The 25116-nt window shown below is 49.1% G+C and overlaps 2 protein-coding genes across 2 annotated transcripts in view; one reads left to right on the plus strand and one right to left on the minus strand.

Moving 5' to 3' along the window:
* CLEC16A (C-type lectin domain family 16, member A) overlaps positions 1 to 11631 on the minus strand; it is a 262635-nt gene extending 251004 nt beyond the window's left edge. The window contains exon 1 of the mRNA XM_006895232.1: positions 11322 to 11631. Within this exon, the coding sequence (XP_006895294.1) occupies positions 11322 to 11401 (80 nt within the window). The 5' untranslated portion in view covers positions 11402 to 11631. The remainder of the gene's footprint in view (positions 1 to 11321) is intronic.
* Positions 11632 to 15245: 3614 nt separating this feature from the next.
* DEXI (Dexi homolog (mouse)) lies at positions 15246 to 15533 on the plus strand. The gene has a single exon (XM_006895209.1). The coding sequence runs from the start codon at positions 15246 to 15248 to the stop codon at positions 15531 to 15533; it is 288 nt and encodes a 95-aa protein (XP_006895271.1).
* Positions 15534 to 25116: the final 9583 nt, after the last annotated feature.

Here is a 25116-nt window from a genome sequence, read left to right on the forward strand (position 1 = left end):
GGGATAATTGGGATGGGAGTGTTAGAGACAGTGCGATTGGCACAGGACAGAGCGGAGTTTAGGGCTGTTGTACATAGGGTCGCTATGAGTTGCAGGCGACTCGACGGCACATAACAACAACAACAAGAAGTCTATTTTGGGGGACCTATTGTGGCATAATGGTAAGGAGTTGTCAGAAGTTTTGCAGGTTTTGTGCCACTTAAAATATATTTCTTTGGTCCCTCTACCCACTGAATGGAGCTTTGCTGGCCTAGTGGACAAGCAACCCAAAGGCATGTGGCTTGAATCCACTGGCTGCTCCACCAGATTGCTCCAAAGACAGTCATTCTCCTCCTATGTAACTTCTCCTCTGTGTGATTTCTGAAAACAGACTGAAGGGTCAGCTATGAGTCGGTTTTGACACTAAAGGACATCACTACATGACTAATTTTAGGAAGTATGGTCTAGAGACTTGAACTGCTAACCCAAAGATCACAATTCCTTGTGAGAAAGATAAGCCGTTTTCTCCCATGCAATTTATAGTCCTGGACACTGGAGACAGCCAGCTATGAGGTGACTGATTTGATGGAGAGAGAGAGAGAGAGACTGCGAGAGAGACTGTGTGAGAGAGAGAGAGAGAGACTGCGAGAAAAAGAGAGACCAAGAGAGAGAGAGAAAGAGAGACAGACAGACAGACAGAGACAGAGAGACAGAGCGCAAGAGAGTGCAAGAAAGGGAAAGGAGACAGGTTAAAGGGGAGAGGGGAGAGAGAAAGGGGGAGTGGGAATGGGGGATAGGACAGGGAGAGGGGAGGGGACAAGGGGGAGGGAGGAGAGAGGAGAGAGTGGGGGAGAGAAATTGATTGACTGATGGCTATTTTTCCATATCTACTGCCATCAAACAAGCAAGTCTGTCCTGTGAAGTACAACCAAGGTGCTCCTTAGAGGCAATGATGGTGAAATTTCATCTCATATAATGTCAGGTATATGTGTATGCTGTCAGGAGGGATCAGCTCTTGGAAAAAGACATCGTGCTGGGAAACGGAGAGAGTCTGAGAAAGAGAAGATCCTGAAGAATACAACAATGGGCTTGAGTGTGGTAGAGATTTGGGAGCCGGCGCAGGACAGGGCAAGGTTTCCATCTGTTGTTCAAGCATCGCTGTGGCTCACTGTGGACTTGACAGCACCTAACAACATTACCAATGAGTTGATTCTAACTCACAGGACAGAGGAAAACTGCATAATAAGGTTTCCCACTTGTCACCTTCTAGGAAACATAATACCACATCTTTCTTCTGTAGAATGGCTGGCTGATTCAAGCAGCTGACCAAGTGATTGGCAAAAGAGCGCTTAACCCCTGGGCCACTAGGGCTCCTATTGACATAATGGAGCTTACATTGCAGGTCTATTTCTAGGCCTTTTGTTTTCTCCCACCTCATGCTAAAATAAATGCTGGGTGTGGTTTGGTTTTGATATTGACAACCGTTTGTAAGCACGTGCAATGGCTGCATGAGCAGCCACTGAAAAGAGAGCCAGCTTCTCTCCTGCTGGGCATCAAGGCACCAAACGGTTCCTGCTGAGCAATAATGTCACCATGCACGTCTTCGTGTGGATAGCTGAGCCTGTCTCAAGAAAGTTCCCAAGGACAGAATGAATACCCTGGACTGGGTCAGTAAAAAAAAGATTTTTATTCTGTGTCTCTTACAAAGCTAACTGCTGTTAAATTAGTAGCATTTCCTTCACAGGCTGGGCTTTCGGGTTTTTATCATCCTCACCACCACCAGATTCATTACAGCGGATGACTGGCTCTATCCTGAATAATTCTGCAGTAGTCACTTACCCTCAATATCCCTGTGGGCTGATGCTCTTGGGGAGCTAGGGTTCTGGGAGGTGAGGTGACCTGTTGGGGGTACCAGTGCAGCACAAGGTAGGGTCAGGCTTACACCCCGGGCATTCTGAGTCTAGATTCCAGCCACAGAACCCTTATGCTAGAGCAAATGCAAACAACCAAGTAACACTTTTCTTTAAAAAGAATTTTTATTGTTGTCTTTTTTTTTTTCTAATGTGTGTACCGTCAAATTGGATCTGACTGGTACAAGAGGCGATTGTTCCACCTTCTTCAGCAGAGCATCTGGTGGACTCGAACCGCACACCTCTGGGATTGCAGTGCAGTTTCCTGCCACTAGGCCACCAGAGCTCGCCTAAGTAGCACTTTTATCATGAAACATTAATGTAAAGTTAGAAATACCAAGTGCACTAGAAAGTCAAACTGATAAAGAACACATTAAAAAGCCTTCAAAGTATTTATCAGATCAGAAGAAAAGGCCTTTAATTGAACCAACAGGGTCAAAATGAGTAGGAATGGACACAGGGAAATGGATCAATGAGTACCATAAATGCTTCAGAGGAGTCTTAATTTAGGCCCCTGCACATTAGCAAACTTCATATTGACAGGCCATCTTGAAAGCTGAAATGCCTAGAGACTCACAAACAGCAGCTTACGGCCAATCTATAGCCAATACCCGAGAGGCTCATCACCAAGGGCTCGGAACTGTAAACAAAGCGCCTTCACAGACCTTGCCTTCTCAAGAGAGCACTCAGTTCATAATTTAAACAGTCATAAGGTTTCACGCCCTGCTGAAATCAGCAATCATGTCCATTCCAGGGATAGATACATTAAGTTCATCTGGAAAAACTGTGTTTTCAGCAGACAGCTCAAGGTTTCATAGTAATGGCCTCCAACCATGCTCCTATTGGGCGACACTAGTGTTTACCTACAAGCGAGGATGTGAGAGGAAGGATGAAAGCAGTGATGGTGGCCTAGAAGGACCAGAACCACCCCTGCCCGTTCACAGATTGGGGTAAGGCTGTCTGTCCTGGGCAAAGCACAGCCAGAATGCTCCTTAGAACTGAGGTTTCGTGACAGCGTCTCACATACTCTGGATAAGTTATGAGGAGAGACCAGTCGCTGGAGAAGGTATCATGCTTGGTAAAGCAGATCAGAAAAGAGGAAGACCCTCAATGAAACCGGCTCTAACAATGGGCTCAAACATGGCAATGACTGTGACGGTAGTACAGAACTGGGCAGTTTCTTTCTGATTCAAAGGTACCTAACAACAAACAACCTCCACCTACAACTCCCTCTAAATCACACCATGATTGGGGTGCTTGGGGTGCTGGGGGTGTGGCATAGAGACAGATGAGGACAGGAGTCTGCTGTGTCTGCTGGGCTTGCTCAGCACCAGGCATTCCTAGGAGAGACCCACCCTTGAGAACCTCCCTTTGGTCAGAGTCCAGGCTTCTGGCCAGAAGAACAAGCCCTACACAGAGTGCGATCTACTAGATTAAGCAAAGGTGTTCAAGGGTGTTGCTTCTCCTGATGAGTCACCCTTCCAAAAATGTCAACCTGGACCAGTGAGCCTTGCTCTTTCATCGTCACACTGATCACTATGTGTGAAGATCAGGGAGAAGACAGGAAAAATGCCCTCTAATGGTGAAAAGTACACAGAATGGAACAAAACAGGCATCTACAGCAAGTAATTCTTGGAGGTATGACCTGAGTTGGGCCCTTGTAAGAGCTATGTGGTGCTTCCCAGTGCGCACACCCTGCATGTGAATCTGCTGGACTGCTTGCTATTGGGGAAGGCACCTGGACACAGAGCCAGAGGAAGGGGTTAGGGCTGTGCTTTTATCTCAGATCAGTGATAGTCTGTCCCTGAACTAAAGTTGGATGGAGCTAGGTTCAAGAACATGTTTCAAGAGTAAACAACTGATGAACTGAGAGCAAGGACACCCCAACCCCCTTTAGGAGAGGTCAGACAGGGAGCTCTGCTAGCACAAACTAGAGAGTGGAGCCATGATTCTTCAGCAATTCAAACTCACTAGCTGCTCCACAGGAGAAAGATGGGCGGTCTCCTCCTCTGTGATTTACAACTCTGGAAACCCACTGGAGGATCAGCTATGAGCTGGACAACTCAATGGCAATGAGAAAAAGAGACAGAGCTAGACATGGCTAGTTCCCTCCCTGTACCACTGCCCCCTCACAGGGTTTTTTTAGAGATGGGTGACTATACTCCCAGCTTCACAGGACAATAAAACAACTCATTACTGTCAAATCAAAGGTAACTCATAGCTGACCCTCCAGCAGGTTTTCTCATGGGAAGAGACTGCCCCTCTTCCTCCCAAGGAGCAGCTAGTGGATTAAAACCACCTGCTTTTGGGTTGGCAGTGAAACTCCTTACCCACAAGACCACCAGAGACAACCAATTGGACAATGTGATGAGCTGTGGATATATTCTTGCTATAAGCAATTATTCAGTTGGCCTAAACTCAGGAAGATCTCCTGGATAACTCCATGTGTGACAGAATAAAACTGTTCTGTAGGAGTTTTTGGCTGTTCTTCCCAGGGGCCACTAGGTGAGTTTGAACTGCCAACCTTTAGGTTGGTGGTTATTGTTGCTGCTGTGAGCCATCACATCATAACCAACTCATAGTTGACCCTCCAGCAGGTTTTAAGAGTCAGTAAATTAGTGCAACAATGAATGAATGGAAATCTAAAATCTCTGTAAATGCTCATTAAAATTAATAAAATAAAATTTTTTAAAAAAGTCAGTAAGTTTGTACAAAAGGTGATCATCTTACTCCCATGGAGCAGCTGGTGGATTCAAACCACATACCTTTGTGTTGGCAGTGCAATTCCTTACCACTAAGCCACCAGAGCTCCCTTCTGGGTTAGTTGTAGATTATAAGCCACTGGGCTTCAGGCAGACTATTTTATAGCCATAAAAATGTCAGCATAAGGGCAAGTGGCATACGTGTCCCATCCCCTCAAAACAGAAATCCTTATCCGAAGCCTGCATACTTGGATTTTTCTGTAAGAGAATTAGCAAATCTCCTTATCTAAACCAGTGCCAGCTATTTGAGTCAGCTTATTGTTTGCACCCAAAACATACAACTGGATGATCTTGCGTTCTCTCTCTGTCTCTGTTATGGAGTTGGTCCTGACCCCTTGATAAAAAGGCACAGCTGGAGATGAACAGCTTTGAGGTTCTCAGTAAAACTTGTTTATGGCCTTCACTACCAGAGCACCCTTACACTCAACACAAACCAAAACAGTGGACAGAAAATTAATGCTGTCAAGAAGTCAAATGACATGACTAGGCCAAGAAGAACAATTATTCCAGAAAGGCTGGTGGGGGGAAGCTCCCCAAAACTGAGGAAGCCATTCAGTTTGGGTCTTTCAGACCACCAGTATGGGACATGCTCCAACAGCTCCCTTGATGCCTTATAACAGGAAGAATATGCACTGGTTAGGAGGCAGAGCCTTCCTCCTCATTCTGAGAAAGGACTGGGGAGGGTTGGGTTGGGTTGGGAAGCGGTTTGTCACATGAACTTTATTTGCAAAATAATGGCCAATGTCCATGAGACATGTTCCAGTAGTCTTGGTTAAAAGCCAAAATCAGAACCATTTGCTTGGAATCCTAAAAGAAGATGCCTGAAGAACCCTGGGGATCTGCCCCAATGCTCGGCTAAAGTTTGAAAAACCTACAGTCAAGACCAATCCACTCTCTGGTTAGAGATGTTGTATGCAGTTGAGTTAGAACCAACTCATAGCTGGCCCTCTGATAGATTTTCAGAGGCTGTAAACTGTCCGAGAGGAGACTGCTCATCTTTCTCCCGCTGAGCAGTGGTTTCAAACCACTGTCTGTTGGTCATGCAACTCCTTAACAATAGGCCACCAGACATCCCTACAAGGCCTAATGCCAGTCCACTCTGGTAATGAGATGCCATTGTTGGTAATGAGAAGATGGCATACAATACCAAGTTCACTTCGTGGCACTGCAAGTACAAGAGACAGTAGAAAAGTCAGTAACACTTCTCAATGGCTAAAATCACCAGGGCAATTTCTGCAGAACTGGCATTTCAAGGAGCTAACTAAGCAAACGGGCGGCCAGGAGAGAGGGAAGAGGGGAGTTCAAGTTGACAGGGAGAAGACCCAGACGTCTGGCGAGTGAGGTGTATGTATGGGCAGGAGAGTTGCCAAAGACATAAACGGTGTGAGAAGTAGACTGGGAGCATAGTGGTTGTACCAGAACTTGCCACCAGACGGCAGCAGCCCTCTGAGTGGGTATCCCACTTACAGCCTGGCTGCCTCCAAACATCAGCCACAGAAGACCTTTGGTTTAAAACTTCTAAATGCTTCCTGCTGTTCTCAGGCTAAGTCCAAATTCCTTAACGTGATTCACAAGGCCCAGTGAGACCTGGCCTGGGGTGTCCTCTCCTGCCTCCTCACTCCACTCTCAGTCACACACCCCCTTGCCTCATGCACACCCTGACTCTATGGCCTGATTCTGCCATGTGCCTACTCCAAGCTTTCTCCAATGCTCCCACCTCTGTGCCCTGACCTGACCTCTGGGTAACAAACATCAATGCCTTAGTTTTCTGACAGGCTGTCTGTCTACCAAGAGCAGCCTAGCTAGCTAGTGAGCAGACTCACTAGCCTGGGTTCAATGGCCCACCTCAATGCTCCCTAACCAGACAGGTAGGAACAAACAACCCTCAGAGTTAGTGCTTGGGGCCATTACAGATGGTGCTGGGAGTGATACAATAAATACAATGTTTGAAGAAAAGGAAACTGGTAACATTATATCCCAAATTCTATTAGTGCTACCATAAAGTATCAATGCTATCTTAGCCAAAAGTTGCCAATATCTGGGACAATTAAAACAGACTTTGGGGGGGGGAGAAAGGAGAAAAAAGAGAGAGAGAGAGGAACGAACTGGGGGGGTAGAGAAAATAGTACAACAATGAATGAATGGAAATCCAAAATCTCTGTAAATGTTCATTAAAATTAATAAAATAAAATTTTTTAAAAAGTTGCCAATATCAAGAGTAGTGAGCACTTAAGTCCCAGATGGTACAAAGAGTTAAGAGTTGGCCAGTTAACCCAAAGGCTGACAATCTGAATCTACCCAGGGGCACATCGAAAGAAAAGCTCGGCAAACTACTACTAAAAGATCACAGATCCTGAAAGTCGCATGGATCACAGTTCTATTTCTCAACACAAGGTGTCTCTGGGTAAGATCCATAGTTTTAGTTTTAGTGAACCCCTACCTTGTAGGCACAAAAAACCTACCTTTGATTATAACCCTCCATTTTTCCACAGAGAACCATTCTTCCCCATTCTCATTACACTACCTTATATGAGTTGACCCCATCCCTGTGGCTCAGGGGAATGGGGTATGAGCCAAGATTGGCCAGTTAGAATACCTCACCTTCTGACTACAGTCATTAGGTCAGGGATGGGGATAATACCCAAGACTGGTCCTCCAGTCTAGCCTTTGCTGGCAGAATTAAAATGAGAGGCTCTCCCCCCCACCCCGCCCAGGGATGGCTAAACTAATTATGATGTAAGTCCGCAGCCTGCCTTAGAATATCAACAACAAGAAGAGATCATCCCTCTTTCCAACGGTGGACATCTGGACTGAGCTGTGGCTAAGCCACAGGACAGACCATTCAATGACAGGAGCCAATACATTCCACTTGGGGTGAAGGCAATTCTGAGTTGGGTTTATGTCACTTGCAACCAAGAATCTTGACCTACCCACAAAGGCAAGCACTAACAAGAAAAAAGTTCTACCAGTTTGTGGACTGGTAGTGAGGTTCTGGTAGCACTGAGCTGACTCCATCAGTAAAGATTTGCGCATGTCAGCAAATGTCATAGTCTTGCAACTAACCTGGACAATAAGCCATCCAGGATGTACAGTAAATAAGCACTTGTTTATTTTAAGCTGTGTCAAAAAAAATCATCTCTCAATCTAGCAGACAAAGATCACAGGTACACCCTTTCTATCATTCAGCACAAGTGAAACTCTTGTCTAACAGGAAGAGGCCTTTATTGCTCCTTGTAATGTGCAAGCTAGGAATGGGATAACTGGTTAAAAGGGGTTTCCAACTCTATGCTATCGTCTCAACTCTTCTGCCAATCTCAAACTACTCTAAAAAAATTATTTTAACAAAAAGAAAAAGGTTCCTAGATGTTCTAACGGCAATTTATCTTAACAACAACCACCAAAAACAAAAGGATTTTCAGATGTTCTAACAGCATACAAAAATAATAATTAATTCTAAATCATTTCAATATCTGGACCTTTTCTCTCTACTTCTACTGCCCTAGGTCAGGGCCTATTACTTGTCACTGGCTGTCATGTGCCATACAGTCCATGCAGACTCTTAACGAACCACTATGACAGAACAGACCTGCCCCATACAGTTTCTTAGGCTATAATCTTTATGAAAGCAGACTGTCAAGTCTTTCTCCTATGAAGCAGATGAATGGGCTCACAATGTAGACCATTCAACTAGCAGATAGGCACTTAATTAAACCTCTATACCTGGGACCCTCCCCCCGCCCCCCGCCCCTGGCAGGGTGCCAAATTTGCTCTGCTTTGCCCAAGACTCTCTGGTTTTAGTCCTCCAAGTCCCCTTCCCTGAGAAATTTCTCAGGCCCAGGTAAAGCAGGAGGTTTGATCATCCCATACATCAGACAGAGCTCAAACCAGTTTTAATCTCCAGCCCTGCTTTCTACAACTGCCTGCTTCCACTGAACACTCCCACATAACCAAGGGTCCAGGTTACAGGGCTTCCTCTAGCCCCGTAAGACAACTCCTACTGTCCTTGAAAAACTCCACCCTGATGATGCCTCCTGTCCAGGAACCCTGGGGCTCCAGGGATTGATCCCAGTACTTGTCATCCTATATAGTCTTTGTCTCTGTGGGCATCTCACCCACCAGCTGCGTGGTTACACCCACGGCTCAAGATACTTACTATCAGAGCCACATGATGAGCACCCCAGCTGACACAGCACTCTTCCAAATTACCCAGTGATTTTCCAAACCCCGCTGCAGCACACAAGTGGCAGAGCTCTTTGGGCTGTAATATGGATTAAGCAGCTCTGCCTGATCCAGGGCAGGCTGCTCAAGTTTCCAAAAAAAAAGCACCAGATACACAGGAGACCTACAGGATTAACCTAGGTGGTTCCCAGGATTCTTGAAAGAAACCCGAGACCCTCTCTCATCCCCTGGGATGCTCTCTAGTGGTAAGGCTAAGTCAGAAGTTCCTCCAAACTGACTTTGAGGGAAAGGTTAGTCAGAAACACAATGTAATGAATGCAAGCTCTGGGGTCAGACTGTCTTCTAGCTCTGTCACTTTTCAGTTGTCACCCTGGGGCAAGCGACTTTTAAACTCTTTGAGTCTTATAGTCACATTCATAAGATGGAAATAAAAACCGTTTCCATAACTCAACGGATTCATAAGGACTAAAAGAGACAACTCACAGGAAGTCCTCAGTAAGTACCCAACAAAGAACAGAGCAATAAATAAACATGAAAGCAACTGTTGTTGCTGCTATAGGGTCAGAACCAACCCATAGCTGACTCTCCAGCACGTTTTCAGAGGCAGGAAACTGCACAGGAGGAGACTGACCATTTTTCTCCCACAGAGCAGCTGGTGGATTTGAACCACATGCTTTTGGGATGCCAGTGCATCCCAATGCACCATGAGGCCAAGCTGAAATTAGGCAGAGCTCGGGGAGAGACTGCAGCTACTTGGGTCTGGCTGGAGGCTCAAATTCTATCTATATAACCATCCTCTCCTTCTCAGCCACATCCACCCACTTGAAATTCCTGAAATCCTTCAGCCTCTCCCCTCCCTGTCCAGCTGCCCTCACATAAAAGATTCCTGATTTCTTACCCTCGCCCTCTCCTTGGGCCACTCTCTCTCTTTCTATATTGCACTCGCCACCCTCAAAATCATCCCTACTGTTTTGAGACCCATCAACATTTATTAATATCTGCTCCATGCTAGAAAGGAGCCATCTGAGAACCATGACCTCATATCCACCCTGAAAGGGGGCAGTCTTTATCCAATTCCCTTCTGACTCCCTCCCAGGATCCTGTCTTTCTCCTACTGTCACCCCTGTACCCATATTCCTTCTCATTAGTAATCCCGGAAGTGCCCTGCAGACACCAGCCCATGTCTTACCATCCAAGGTTTGTCTACACCCACTCAATCCCTTCTCTCCATACTGCATTTCCCTCCCAACAGTCACTCCTTCCTCAAAGGTCTCTGCAACCTACATGTCCCTCCTCCAAGCCCACAGCCTCTGCCTGTTCTACGCTTCTCCCCAATTCCTTCATTCATTCACTCTCATTCCTTAAGTATTCACTGAGTTCCCACTGTGTGCTAGGAACAGCATTGGAAGCTGAGAATACAGTGGTGATCAGAACAAGCAGGAAGAAAAGAAGTAAAAATAGAGTAAGTGCAAGTAGTAGAGGTGCAATGACCAAAACCAAGAGAAAAGTCGGCCAGAAAGGGAATGGAGTAGAGGAAGAATGGGGTGGGGTGCGCATATGTGTTTTTTTAGGTCAGGTAGTCTGGGAAGGATTTGCTAGGCTGGCAATCACAATTCCTGCTATACTGGCCACCTACTTAAGTGGCAGGCGCTGGGTGTGTGACCATTTATTGAACAAATTCTTTTTGCGCATGACACTACTGAATTCTTGTACAAGGATCAAGATACTTATTCGAAGACATCGAGTTAGAGGCCCAGAAAGGGTAGTAATTTTGCCCAAGCTCACAAAGCTATTAAAGTAGTGGAGTTGGAATCTGAACAGAAGTCTGATTACAAAGACTATTTCTTAGTATCTGTGAACTACTGGATCCAAGAACCCCTTTGCCACCTAGCTCTCTAGAAGCTCTATTTAACCTCCCCCCCGGGGAAAATGATTTCCTTTGATTTAAACAACGCTGTCATTTATTAAGCCCCTGTAGATGTGGGGCTTCTTATCCAAACCTCCCAACTGTCTTAGGCAGCAAGTGCTGTCACTACACACATTTTGCAAGACAGGAAACTGGAGTCTTAAACTCGCACACACGGGACTATCCCACTCCAAGACTCTAGGCCTTTGACCCCCATGCTCTCCAGCCAAAGCAGCACAACCCCAAGGAAGCTTAGTGCCACAGCCCGTCCAGGTCAAGAATCAAGTCTAAATCCATAATCTGGAAGCTTATGCCAATTTCACACGCGCGGAAACTGAGACCATGAGCAACTTGCCCAAGGTCACTCAGAGAGGGGCAACCGGGTGAGGGTTCGAACCCGGGCGTTCCAACTTCAGAGACCTCGCTCGTAACCACCTCGCTCATAACCAGTCTTGCCCAAGCGCAGCTCTCCGCCCCCCATCTCCGCTCTCACACCTCTCAAGGTCCCCTGCCCGGGGCTGTAAGCCCCATCCCCATGCCCAGCCCCGCGGCCTCCCCTATCCACGTTCACCCCAACACACTCACTTGAGGTGGTCCAAGGAGTGGATGTTACGGGAGGACTTGCCATGGCCCCCGCCCACCCAGCTCCGAGAGCGGCCAAACATGTCGGCGGCCCGACCCCGTCGTTTGCGTCACGGTCTCATACTCAAGCGGCCGAGCCGCCAGGCGCCCGTGGAGGTAGCTCGAACGGAGGAGGCAAAGCCGGAGGTTGTAGAGACACCGACAACCTCCTTCCTCCCCGGCCCACAGCCCCGTACTGACATTCAGCCGGAACCAGCCGTTCAGCCGCCGCGCTTTACGGCCGCCGCTGCCTGGAACGCAGGGAAATGCAGTTCGCCCGCGAGGCCGCTGGCGACAGGACTCTGCGAATGGACTACAAGGCCCAGAGTGCATCGCGCAACCGCAGGGTTGAGGCCCCCGGTAAGGGGGAGGAGCTAAAGGAGGAGGTGACAGGGATTGTCAGAGTGGGCGGGAATTAGAGTCAGCCTCTATGCGGAACCCTGAAAAAGGAGTCAGAGAACTTAAGAGATAGTGATGATGATGATGAACAAAAGTAACCATAGTATTCTGGACTTTATGACAAGAATAGCTATTGTAGGGCATATCCTTTACATATATTATTTGACTCCCACAATAACTGTTGAGTCAATTACAACTCATCGCAACCCTTTCCTAGAAATGCTGCCAGGTCCTGCGCCATTCTCAAAATCTTTGGTATGTTTAAGCCCACCGTTGCTACCACAGTATTAATTCATCTCCTTTGAGGGTCTTCCTATTCTGCGTTGATCTTGTACTTGACCAAGCAAGTTGTCTGTCCGTCTGCAGGAAAAGTCCAAAGTACGTGCCAGTGTCTCACTTTCAAGGAGAATTTTGGCTGTATTTCTGCAAGACAGATTTATTCCATCTTCTGATAGTCCAGGGTACATTCAATATTCTTTGCCAACACCATAATTAAAGGCTTCAATGAATTCTTCCACTTTCCCTATTCCTTGTCCAGTTTTCAGACGTCGATGCCATTTAAAAGATCACAGGCTGCATCAGGTGCACTTACTCCTCAAAGTGCCACGTTACTAATATTTTTAAAAGGTCATTTTACGTAGATTTTGCCCAATTAAATATATCATTTGATTTCTTGATTACTGCTTCCATAGATAATAATTGTGAATTCTAGTCTTTCAGTCTTTTCTCCATCAATTATGCTATTGCTTACTGGTCCAGTTGTGAGGATTTTTGTTTTATGCCGAAGTGCAATCCATACCGAAGGCTGTAGTGGTTGATCTTCATCAATAAGTACTTTGGAGGCAGGGGAATAAGTACTTTAGATCCTCTGATTTCAGCAAGTAAGAGAAAGGTTGACATGCTCAAGGTCATACAGTTAAGAAGTGGCAGCCTAAGAGTTTAAGCCCAGACACCCTAGTTTTACTCCTTAATTATCAAAACTGTATCAACTCTGTAATAGCCTTATGTATCCTCCTTTTTGTCCACTTTAGGTTTTAAAACTGTTTACTGAAGAAAAATAACCAAGCAACAGTGTACACAATGAACTATCCTGTCCTTTTAGTGGATTTCTCTGGTCTATACCCAAATTCCTAGGAGAGGGGAAGGAAGAAGAGAGCCAAAACGATGTGTCTAAATTTCTCTTCCGAATTAGTAGGAAATTCTGAGTTGGCAAAAATTTCCCTGCTAACTACTCATTCATTTCTACACTTCCTTCATGTCTAGTCTATTCCATCAACTGTACAATCAAACCAGGGGCCACCGTTTCCCCCAATGCTCAGCGTAAGTCTTGGCACATCATAGATGGTCATCAAATACTGGCAGAATAATGAATGCATGGACGAAGATTTGTTCGACTTTCAGCAGTTAGTGGAGACCAGGGGAGGGTTAATGGTTTGGAGTGTTTTTTCATTCAGAAAGGACGCTCCGGTGTCACAGTAGAACCTGCTGGAGGGTCAGCTATGCTTCGATTAAGCCCTAGAATGCTAACCAAAACCACTGGAATGTCAGCGGTTTGAATGCATTGCTTAGAAGAAAGATGAAGCCATTAACTTGCATGAAGATATACAGCCTTGGGAATCATATAGGTTAGTTCTACTCTGCCCTATAGGGTTGCCTTGAGCCCTGTGGACATCCAATGGATGGATATCCAGTGGATAGTCACGGGTTTGGGTTTGGTTTTCACTGAGAGGAGTGATGTGTGAGAGGAAGAAGTGCTGTAGAAAAAGAAGAGGCCAAGTGGTGCCCCACAAATAGGCTAAAGCTCCTTAGCTTTCCCTCTGTTCCTTTCATGTCTCTAGACTTCGGTTTCTTAATCTGTATAAAGGAGAAACATACTACATTGCATTGTCTAGCTGACACTAATCAATGAATGTATGAATGTAAAGCTTTCAGTTTGGTGTTATATATCTATATCTATCTATCTATCTATCTATTTTACTTTTTTTAATTGAGATTTTAATGAAAGTTTATAAAGAACTTGGATTTCTATTCATTCACTCATTGTTGCACATTTTCTTCCGTCCCCCCAGTTCACTTTTCTCTTTGAAAAAAAATTCATTGTTGTACAATCCACCCCACCCCCTCCCAGACCTAATATTTAAAGAAGCTTTCAGTGACTTTAGGTAAGATAAACCCAATCGCCCAAAGGAGGAACGCCAAATGAGAAAGTGTAAGGATATTCACTTTTCTCTGTGTAATTCTTGCTTGCTGTTCACCACGCATGTTACAGTTGCTTTTAAACATGGTTTACAAAACAAACACAAAAAACAACCCTAGCAGCTGGTCTGACCTGCCTGGGAATCTCTAGACGACCTCTAGGATGCTCTGGTGGCCTAGAGGTAAGAAGCTGCGCTGCAATCGCAAAAGGCACGCAACTTGAATCCACTCGCTGCTCCGCGGCGGCAGGATGTGCAATTTCGTCCGCAGCGATTCACACTGCCTTTAAAACCTGCTGGAGGGTCAGCTTTGGGTCGGTTTTGACTCGGCAGGTACACGACAGGAGGCAGAACCACAACGGGCAGACTAGAATGTGGATAGGGGAAAAGGGGATAATAACAGATCTCACTTACGGAAAATAGGCGCATTTCCACTGGAAATGTCTCGCATCTCACCTTTCTCGCCTAGAGAATCTGAGCCTCAGAGAAGCCTAACGTCATACTCAAATTGAGCTAAGTTCAGAAGCCGGCCGTGGTTTTGTCCTGCTTTTGTAACCTTAGGATAAGTTTAAGTCTGAATTGTGTTCAGTACTTTGCTCCCCTCTTTCTCATTCTCTCTTTGCTCCTTGGACTCGGAAAAAAAACTGGGTTTGTGGTCGGGTCGGAGACCAGAACCGAGGTAACAAGCGCGTCCCGGAGCCCAGAGGGGCGGAGCAAAGGAGTATCCGCCCCCAGACGAAACGGGCCAATGAGCGCGGGAGATGAGCCTACCAATGAGCATAGGCAGGGGCGGGCGGGCCAATGAGCGCGGGGCCGCTGCGGAGGCGGTGCTGGGAACGCGACCAGGAGGGCGACGCGGCGGCCGCAGCCATGGGCGCTGGGCCTGCGGGGGCGCGAAGGGGGCGCGCGGGACGGCCGGGCCGGGTGGGAGAGGCAGCCGCCGGGACTGGCCCTCGACGCTGAACATCGGGGCCCGCCTCTCCTCCGCCGCGGCTAGGGTCTGTGAGCGCGCGCGGGCGCATCGGCGGAGCCTGGCAGCCGCCGTCCACTTCGGGGGGTACCGCCGGGCTGTCGGGAGGGTCGGGTGGCGCCTTTGGGGGCGCGGTGACGCCGTCCGGGCTCGTTTCGCGGCCCATCCGCAGCGGCTGCCGGGCATCCCCGGGGGATACCGCCGGGGCCCAGCACCGCGTCCGTCAAGCCCCGGACGCCCTGGATGGCTGAAGTGCCCCCTCTCCGGCCGCCCGGGCGCCGCAGCGGCTGAGCTCGCCGGGCCGCCGCCCCCGCCGCCCCCTGCATGCCCGGCGCCCGGGTCGCGGCCCACCTGGACGCGCTGGGCTCACTGGCCCCCTACGTGCCGCCGCCGCTGCTGCCCTCTATGTTCTACGTGGGCCTGTTCTTCGTCAACGTGCTGATCCTGTACTACGCCTTCCTCATGGAGTACATCGTCCTCAATGTGGGCCTCGTCTTCCTGCCCGAGGACATGGACCAGGCGCTTGTGGACCTCGGTGTGCTCTCGGACCCCGGCTCGGGCCTCTACGACGCCGACTCGGAGCTTGACGTCTTCGATGGGTATCTGGAGTAGGGTCCTGACCACCGCCGTTCCCCTGCTCGCCACCACCCGCCACCTCCGGTCCGGACCAGCTTCCCGGAGCTGCCCGGATCATGCAGCCACCGCCGTTTGGGGGCACCGTTTGGCCAGAGATGGGACCCCCGAGGCGACGTCCTCCTGGGCCTCCAAGGCCTGTAAGTGCCCTGGCTTCGCGAGGTGAGGGCAGATCGGGACATTGCTGGCGAAGGGGGAGGCATGGCTAAGCCAGACATACACCCCTCCCCCGAGTTTCTACTCTCCGCCCACCTCCTCCTGGTTTGCAGCTGCCCCGGAAAGGGCTGACCCTCTTAGACCCTTAACTGGAACTAGGAAACCTTTCCTCGCAAACTTGACAAGCTGTTCAAGGGAAGGGGCCAGGACCAAAACCACGCTGGGGCACCTTACAGTGTAAGGGCAAAGAAAGCCTTTGAGACAGAGCTCTTAGCTCCTCCCACATCCTCATCCTGGCTGGATCGTGACCTTGGCTTTGTGAGGATCCTCATTGGTCTTGGAAGGAGAAAGGTTTGGAGTGTCAGAAAAAAATAGGGAGCCAGCAGGGTGGCCCCCTGTGCGCCTGGGTGCAGAGGCCCCGGGCGGAAGCTCAGAACAGGAGAAGCCGCTTTCGGCAGAGAGCTCGCACTTCCTCTTGGCCCTGCCGCGCTGCTGTTTTTGGAGTCGGGTTTCAGGGTGCCCCAGCTCTGCAGCTCCTGCCTGCAGGGGCTGCCAGGTTTGCTTGCAGGCTGCCTTCACAGCACAGCCGCGCTGGGGGGGCGGGGCTGGCACGGGCACTTTGCTAGGCCAGCCTTGTCTGCAAGACTTCAAGGCGCTCCTGGGTCATCTTGAGAAGGGACACACTGGGGTCTTGTCTCTGGCAGTGACCAGCCCTGGCTTGCATATTAGATATGGGCATATAAAGGCCCAGGGAGGAGAAAGACCTCTGCAGCGTCACACACAGCGTGGTCTGGAAGGGGACAAGCAGGGGTGAGAAAGAGAAAAGCCTGCAGGTGGCTTAGGGGTAGGCATAGCTCTTTGGCCAAACCTCTCAGCTGAATGATGCTGGACATGTGTCACTGGGCACAGAAGGGAACGCTGAGGTGGCATTCAGAGTTTCCTTTTGGAAAATGTGGATGAACACCACTCAGCTTGATCAGGCCAAGTTGACTTCTCTCCTCTGTGACCCATCTTTGCTAAATGACCAGACCTAAAGGTGATGCAGAGGAGAGCAGGGCCGGCGGAGCAGTGCTGGGCACCAGGGGCTGTTCCTGAGGGAGAACTTACCGAGCCAGGAGCCAGATGGAATGTGTACCAGGCGTCCTGGGCACCTGTCTGCCTCCTGCCCATCGTCCATCCTTCCATCCACTCACCAATCCACTCCTTATTAAACATACTCAGTGAGTACCCGCTGTGCCTGCCGAGCGAATACGGTGAGCAGAACAGATCAGCCCTGGCCTTCTTGGCACTTGGTGAGGAAGACAAGCAGGTACTCAAAAAAGATTACCGGAAGTTTAAGGGGTGTGGAGGCACGTAGAAAGACAGTGAGCTCTGTGGGATCGGTTCCCTCCCTCCCCACTCCAGCCATGTTCGCTGCTATTTTTTTTAGCACCTGGCATCTCCTCGGTAAATGTGCATGACTGAAACAAGGATGGTGGTGGGCTGCTTTAGATTGGGGGGCAGGGAGGTTCTCTGAGGAGCTCACATATTTGAATTGAGCCCTGGATTCAGAGGAGCCAGGCATGGAGATGGAGAAAAGAGAGCAGGAAGTGACAGATTGGCTGTCCCAAGCAGGGTCGGGACGGATTGGCTGTCCCCATGGCTGGAAGGTGGCTAATGTGACTGGAGATGGTACTGGGGAAGACTGAGTGGGGTGGGGTGGATGGGTGAAGCCTGGTGGGCCCTGAGAGGCCGAGTTAAGACTAGTAGGAAGCCATCAGGAGGTTTTATGCAGGAGTAACACCATCTGGTTCATAGTTGTTAAAGATGCCTATAGGCTGTGTGCAGAATGCTTACAGAAATGGACCCACCAAGAGGCTTTTGAGTGGTCCCAGCAGGAGGTGATAGGCTTGGGTGAGGGCTAGGTTAGTGAAGATAGAAAAACATGGACCAAGAACACATAATGGATACAAACCCATAAGGATCACTTAAAACCTGTACTGGGTACTGCTAGTTTACCACACCTGATCCTAGCCCCTTTGCATTTTCAGTCTTCCACAACCACTGCACTATCTGCTCTTTTGCCAGAACCTGTATTTGATCCCTGAGGCTCTAAAGATGAATCCCTACTACTCAGCCAAGCGCTTGACTTTCATAGAGTTTAACTTGGTGAAGAACATCTTATTTTTATCTCTTCATCACATCAACAGAAACATTTCCCCTTCCAAGTGAAAACATTGGCATATTTTGGACCCAAAGCTGAAGCCCAAATGCTGCTTCGACATATTTAGCAGCAAATACTGTTAACGTAGAAAGCCCAGGAAGTGTGGCTTAGGGATGCCCTCTCCAAGCTCTGAGAGTGACAGCACCCGACCTTGGGGAGTGAGGCCTGGGGACCTGCTGGAGCCACACCCAGCACGCGCTCATCCTCAGGGACCTCAGACCTGGGAAGTGGTGGGCGGCATGGCTGGCAGCAGAAGCATGAGGGAAGGATCTGCACATAAGCTGAGTTCCTACCACACTTGCCGTGATTTTCCATAACGGACACCGGTGTTCAGTTCTTGACCATTCTAACGTAGATACCTGTTCACATGAACCAATATAGGAAACACTAACTAAGGGCTTAGGGATTGGACTGGACCCCATGATGAAAAGGTACACATACCCTTACTCCCTTTATCTCTCGTTTCTCTTATATGTGTACCGACATGATACCCTCAAACATCTGTGGAGGCAGTAGTAAGCATAATTGAGAACAAAGACCCTCGATTCATATTAAGCAATTGCTGTCAAATCCACAGTGACGCAAGGTGACCTTGTGTGTCAGAGTGCAGCTGTGCTCCATTGGCTGCTTTTTTAGAAGTGGATTGCCAGGCCTTTCTTCCAAGCAGCCTCTGCATGGACTTAAACTCCCAGCCTCTCTGTTACCAGCTACATACTTTCACCATCAGTCCCAGCCAGGACTTCCAGTTTCAGAGTCCTTAAAAAAATCGTTTGCTAATGAGTTGATTCCAGCTGATAGGGATCCTGTAGGAGGATCCCATGGAGTTTCCAAGGCTGAAATCTTTATGGATGGAGATTGTCACTTCTTTGTCCTTCAGAGTGGCTGGTGAGTTCAAACTGCCAACCTTTTGGGCAGCAGATGAGCCCTTGACTATGGCACTACTAGGGAGATTCAGATTACCTGGGTTCTGATCCCAGCCCTATCTGCAACCTTGGGCTCCTTAACCTCCCTGTACGTCCATTCCCTCTCCATAAAATCTACCTATGAGGATTAAATGAAACATGTATGTGTGAAGTGCTGTGTAATGTAAGTGACATTAATATTAACCACTGTTATTATAAGTAGACGTACGGGAAGTGTGTGTGTACACTCAGGCCCTGTGAATGTATGTATGTGTGTGTGAATATTTATATCCCACAATGAGCAAGAGGGCTTGCGCTTGAATGTCACATAACTAATAGTCTGGTTTGCCACTGAGCCTTCCCTGCCAGGGACCCTTGGGAGGCATTTCCCACTGGCCTTTGGTCTCCAGAGGGCACCAAGTAGGAAGCTCAGGAGAGTTTACTGTGGTTTTCTTTGAGTGTTAATTATCGCCTATGCACAGGGTGTGGGGACACAACTCCTTCCCTGGAGAAACCGCTGGCCTGGGAGAGGAGGAGTCCTCATGTCCCGGCAGCACCAATGCGGAGGCAGCTCCCTGGATTGATTTCTCTCAGATCCTAGTGAGAGCAGCTGGTGCCTGCCAGCCCCCTTGGCACACAGCGAGGCCTGTGGGTCATTTCCATACATTGTTGGATGGGGCTGGACCAGAGAGAGGAGTCTGCTGCTGCTGCTGGAGTCGGGTGGCCTGGCGCAGCTCGAATGCGAGCTAGGGTAGCCAGACATCCTCCTGTCTGTCCTGTCACAGGCTCTCCTAGGCTTTCGCCCTCGCCTGGCTGCGCTGTGGCTGCGCATTTACCCTTCTGCCTTTCCCGTACCTGTCAGTGGCCATCACACACCCAGGCTAGCCTGCACTGCCCAGCTCAGACACCCAAACTGACCACGGGGAAAACAGGTAGGCAGCTGTGGCCATCTGCCAGGTGAGAGAGACAACAGTGGCAGATAACAAGGACACCTTGAGACCTGGCCGGAAGCTCACCTGGAAGGACCTGGCCATAGGGCACAGCAGTGCTGCCCACTCCTTTCGACAGGGGACTCCAGTATGGGTCTCAAGACAGCTGGGGTGTAGGGCCCTCACCCTTGGCCTGGAGTTGTGAGGATACAGGCTGAAGGTTTCAGGCAGGAGGAACTACACAGATCCCACAGCACCTGTGGCATCATGCTCCCCTTCGCGCTGTCTAGCATTCATATCATTAACGTGTTGGAAGAGTACAAGGCTGATATTTTATAGACTCATTTTGAATTTATCTCTGTACATGCTCAGGAAGCTCTGGTGGCCTAGTGGGTAAGGAGTTGTACTGCTAACCAGAGAGCAGGTAGTTCAAATCCACTACCTGCTCTGCAGGAGAAAGATGGGCAATCAACTGTTAAATTTAAAGCTTCTTCAAACCTACTGGAGGCAATGCATTCCTTTTTTTTTTTTTTTTAATCTCACTCAGGTTGGGATTGGGGTGTGTGTGTGCACTTTTGACAGGAGTTCCATGGAAGTCTGTGTTGTGTGACACCAAGAGGTCCCACACTGCTGGTGATGTTCATTCATGTCCATTGCCTGCCCACCAGTGCTGGCCTGTCGCCTGTCAGGCCTCTCCAATGCCAGCTTAGTATCTTTCCCGTTGTAGTTACGACTGAGTCTGGTGGCAGTAGTGCTTTGTTCTTTTTTAAAAAAGCAACTTTTTATATGAATTCATTTTAAGAAAAAGGTTTGCCTCACTGTAAAAGAAACCAGCGTCATCTGGCATGGATAAAGATCCCAAGTACCAGTGTCGTTGCTGCTGGCTGAGCGCTGTTAGCCTGCCCTGCCTCTGCAGAGAAGGGAGGCCAGCCTCGGTCAGGTGGCAGCCACACCAGCACCAGTATGTGCTGCCCATACAGTCATGTGGCCTGACCGAGCCAGGGTCACTGGTGCTTGGTGGTGGTTAAGGGCATCTCCGTGTATCCCGAAAATTGTTGTCAGACTTGGCTTTCAATCTAGCTCTACCACAGCCTTGGGCGAGTGACTCTTCACACCCGTTTCTTTGTAAAATGTTGATTCCAACTTACGCAAATTAGATGAGAGGGTTAACAATCTCCTAGTGGTAAGTAAATGAGGCTTATGATGTTAATGGTGTGTCAGTGACTAGATCCTAGGAAGCCAGCCTCCTTCCCCAGGGACTCCGACTCTGTGAAGGAATGAATATGTGTCAGTGTGGGTAGCTGCAGAGGGTGCGTGTTAACTGGTACCCTCGCCCTGAGGTGCCAGAGCTGGAAGGGCGAGGCAGCATTCCTTCCCGCCAGGGGGTTTGGATGGGTGGCTAAAAATAACTGCCGACTGGATGCCAAAGAGTCAGGAGATTGGGAAGTGGGCAGGGCTAGGCTACTTGGGGAGGTCAGAGAGTCACCACACCCTGTCAGGCCAGTAGCCTGGGCCTGGAATAAAAAAAGCTGATGGTGAAAGAATTGACTCAGTTCTCAGAACATTAGGAAAATCTTGGGGTGGATAAGCAGTGACCCTAGAGGCCCACATGTGGCTCTAAATGCCTTGGAAGACAAGAATGAACCCACATGGCCAACGGGAGTGAAGACTTAAGGGTCAAGAAGGCTCAGACCACCAGTTTGAGATTCTAGCCCGCCCAGGGCCAGCTGTGCTGCCTGGCACAGCATCCCTAACTTCTATGTCTCATCGCAAATGCAGGCATGATTGCTGGGAGGGCCTCACCTATGGCTGTCATGGGTAACATAGAAACTAAGACATGCGCAGGGAGGGATTGCCCATCATTCTCCTGTATAGCAGCTAGTGGATTTAAACCTCATACCTTCAGGTTGACAGTGCAGGTCCTTACCACTAGGCTACCAGAGCTTCCAGTTAGCATAAGGTCAAACGAAAAAACAAGTGCTTGACAAATGCCAGCTGTCATTAGGATTCTCATTCAGGAGCTTGCCAGAGCCAGAATTGTAAGTTAAGGAAACAAGAGGGTTGCCCTTTAGCACTTAACGTGAGTGATAAGTACCAGGGCTACACTGTGTCCCAGAACACCGTCAAGCTGTGGATAGGGAACCTGGGGTCATATAGACTTGGGGCAAGTGACTTTTCTTCTGGTCCCATCATCTTCCATTGTGAAGTAAGTGAACAGACTTAGATCAGGGGACCAGACCTTGTACAACACAGTCTTCCTGTATTTACCTACCAAGGGAACTATTTATGTAGTTGTTTCTTTACAACAGCTCTCTTTAAAATTTAAATGGTTTTAAAAGAGAGGACATTTGTATTACTACCAGAAATGGAGAGCTGATATGACCTACTTAATCTCTCTCTCTCTATGTATATGTATATGTACTCTATGTATATGTATATATATAAAATAGAAAAATATATATAGATGAGGATAGAATGTGTGTGTGTGTGTGTGTGTGTGTATACACAGAGATGACAGCAATGTTAGGAATTCCAGGCTCATCCTGAAGCCGGCTGAACCACAGGGCTCAGAGGTGCCCCCTCCAGAGCAGCTCTGGCCAAGGCCTGATGCCTGTGTTCAAAATCTGGGAGAGCTCTCTGTAAATGTTCATTAAATTAAAAAAAAAAAATTAAAATCTGGGAGAGGGGTGAGTCCCCACCAGGCCTGGGTTCTCTAAAACCCTGTCCACACAAGTCTAAATGGGCTTTAGTTCCCTGGACACAGGGCCTCAAGCACTGTTGGTGAACTCTGGTGGGACCTATAGGGGCGTTCTGCAGGAAGTGGACCCTGGCCTCCTTTGCAGCCATCCATCTGTCCAGAGCACCTTGCTGATAGTGTCCACTGACCCTGAACTCCGTTTGTCCTCTGTACACTTCTCATGCTGCAGTTGTTCAGTAGATGATGTCTCCCAGAGGTAGGTAGGGGCTGTATTGGGCTCAGAACCGGGCACCCAGCAGGTGTAAGATTATCTATTATTTAAATTCACCAAAGCCCGAATTCTATGTCACCGTGTCCAAGCTAAGCATCCTTAGACAACTTTCTTCCCCTCTCTGTGCCTTAGTGTCTTCATCTCTCTGATAGAACCATTAATAGAGTTGCTGGCAGGATCGATTGAAACAAGTCATGTGGTGCTGTTTCAGTTGTGGTCTCAGCAGAGACTGAGGCAGAACTGGTGTCTACATTGTTGATTTGGGAGGTGATCACTGAAGTGGTGAGGGGGTGGGGAAGTGAGGCCAGAAGGAAGGAGGCCAGGTGAGGGGTGTCTGAGTAGGTCACCAGGGGAACTCCAGGGGGAAATGTAGAACTGCCGCAGCAGGGGGAAGCCCTAGGCTATTGATCTCCTACCTTTTTTGGCCATGGTCTGGGGTTGAGGCCTAAGTACCCTTCGTACACACCTGCACACACAGCCCACCTAGCCCACCTACCCTGCAGGGCCAAGCAGGCAGAGGAGGCCTCATCCTTGCATAAGGAAAATGCACATTAGCCCAGGAGGATGAAGGGGGTTGACCAGGCACCCCCAGCCTCAGCTGTAGGCTTGTAGCACACAGGGCTCAGCAAGTGGTGGCCCTTCTCAGTGCTGTGTCGATCAGCTCCAGCTCTGCAACCTGCACCGTATAGAATGTTAAGCTATCTGAAACCTTGGTTTCTTAGCCTGCAACATGGGAGCTGGTTCTCAGGGGAAGCACTTCTCTCTCCTCAGGTGGCCCTCAGAAATGGGGGCAAGGCTGTTAAGCATCATGCAGCACCAGGATAGCCTCCTCGCTGCTGCCCTCCCCAAAATGCCAGTCATACCCATCAGGCAGCAATAACATGCTGTGATTTTAACATACTTTTCATTGGATGCTCAACACTTGCAGAAGAAATGGTGTGAACTGGCAAACATGTGGCTTAGGGTCAGAGCAGGACTTTTGGGGCCACGTGAAGGGTGGGTTTGGGGACACTCCTCGGATGTGTCGGCTCCCTGCTGGACCGAGGGAGAGGGAAGGAGGGAATGAGGACCTGTCAGGGAGCCAGGCTGAGGGGAGGAAGACGTGTCCAGCGAGGACGAGCCAAGCGAGGTTGCTGAGTAGCTTGGCCAGAACCTTCCTGTCGGCTTGCAAGGCATTTTCCGGGCAAGACGGGAGGTGCTGCCAAGCCCTGCCTTCTACGCAGAGCTGGCACGGCTGCCCGGAGCCTCGGGTCAGCCTCTGAATCCCAGAGCAGCTCCCAGCATCCCTGCTCCTCAGTAAATGGACAGTCCTGCCCCACCACTTTACCCTCGCACTGGTCTCCAGCCCTTAGAAATGAGGCAAATTCCATTTAAAAAAATTAATAAAAATGTTTGAGCAGCTCATGAAGCTGGCATCTGGGGTTGCTAAGGTCCCCTAAATGTCCTACTGCACCCCTTCCTGAGACTTCTATCTTGACCAGGTTTCCTTCAACCTGAGGCAGGTGGAACTTCCAAGTCACTAACTCCCCTCCATCTCTCCCTGCAGACCTCCTCCCCTGGAAAGCTTTGTGCCAACAGAAGGGTTCCTGTCCAGATGAGGAGAATCGGAAAACAGCCTTGGGACTGAAGGCAGAGGCCCCGACAGGGTGGGCAGGGCCATCCAGAGACCTCACCTGCCCACAGCATCACCCTCATGGCCAGGCCTTGGTGTCTGACCTGTCACTGCTACAATGGAGGTGACAGGAGCCCATTCAGAGTCGACCTCCTTGCTCTCCACCCCTGGCTGCACCCGCTTCCCCCACTTCACCTTCAGAGGACACTGCGGATTGCAAACACACAGAGTGACACACAGCTCCACTTGATGCCTGTTGAGCCTTAAGCCTGGCTGGGTTTGGACCAAGGCTGGTCTTCGATGTGGCGGCTGTTCCAGGAAGTGACTCTAGAGGAAATGGAACATGCCAGCAGCTGAGGGTAGGTTTGGACTTACTCATTTCAAGTTGCTTCTTCTCCATCACTCTAGCAGAGGTCTTTGGTCAAACTTGGAACAGAAAGGACACATCATGCTGGGGGCGTGTCAGGGCACACCTCTGGCCAGAGATCTACTTTGCAAAGTGTGAGTGGTGTGAATATCTGACCTCAAAAAACCTGTAAAAGCAATATTTAGGAGGCTGATTTCTTTCAATTAAAATCATATGCAACTCCGACTCCATGGGTTCCTGCCTGTTTCTTCGAAGCTCAGGAAAGAGGTCCTTAAGGAGAACCTTGGGGTTGATAAAGGGTAGGAGAATCAGGGCTTCTCAGTATGGAGATCCAGCAGAGTTGGAGAACTGACCATGTGAGCATTCCTGACCAGAAGGCCCCTCCTGACCTCTGCGAGCTGGCCACCAGGGTAGGGTTAAGGTG

This window comes from Elephantulus edwardii, unplaced genomic scaffold (assembly GCF_000299155.1).
Source record: "Elephantulus edwardii isolate Elephantulus edwardi_28Jun2011 unplaced genomic scaffold, EleEdw1.0 scaffold00162, whole genome shotgun sequence".
NCBI classification, from domain to species: Eukaryota; Metazoa; Chordata; class Mammalia; order Macroscelidea; family Macroscelididae; genus Elephantulus; species Elephantulus edwardii.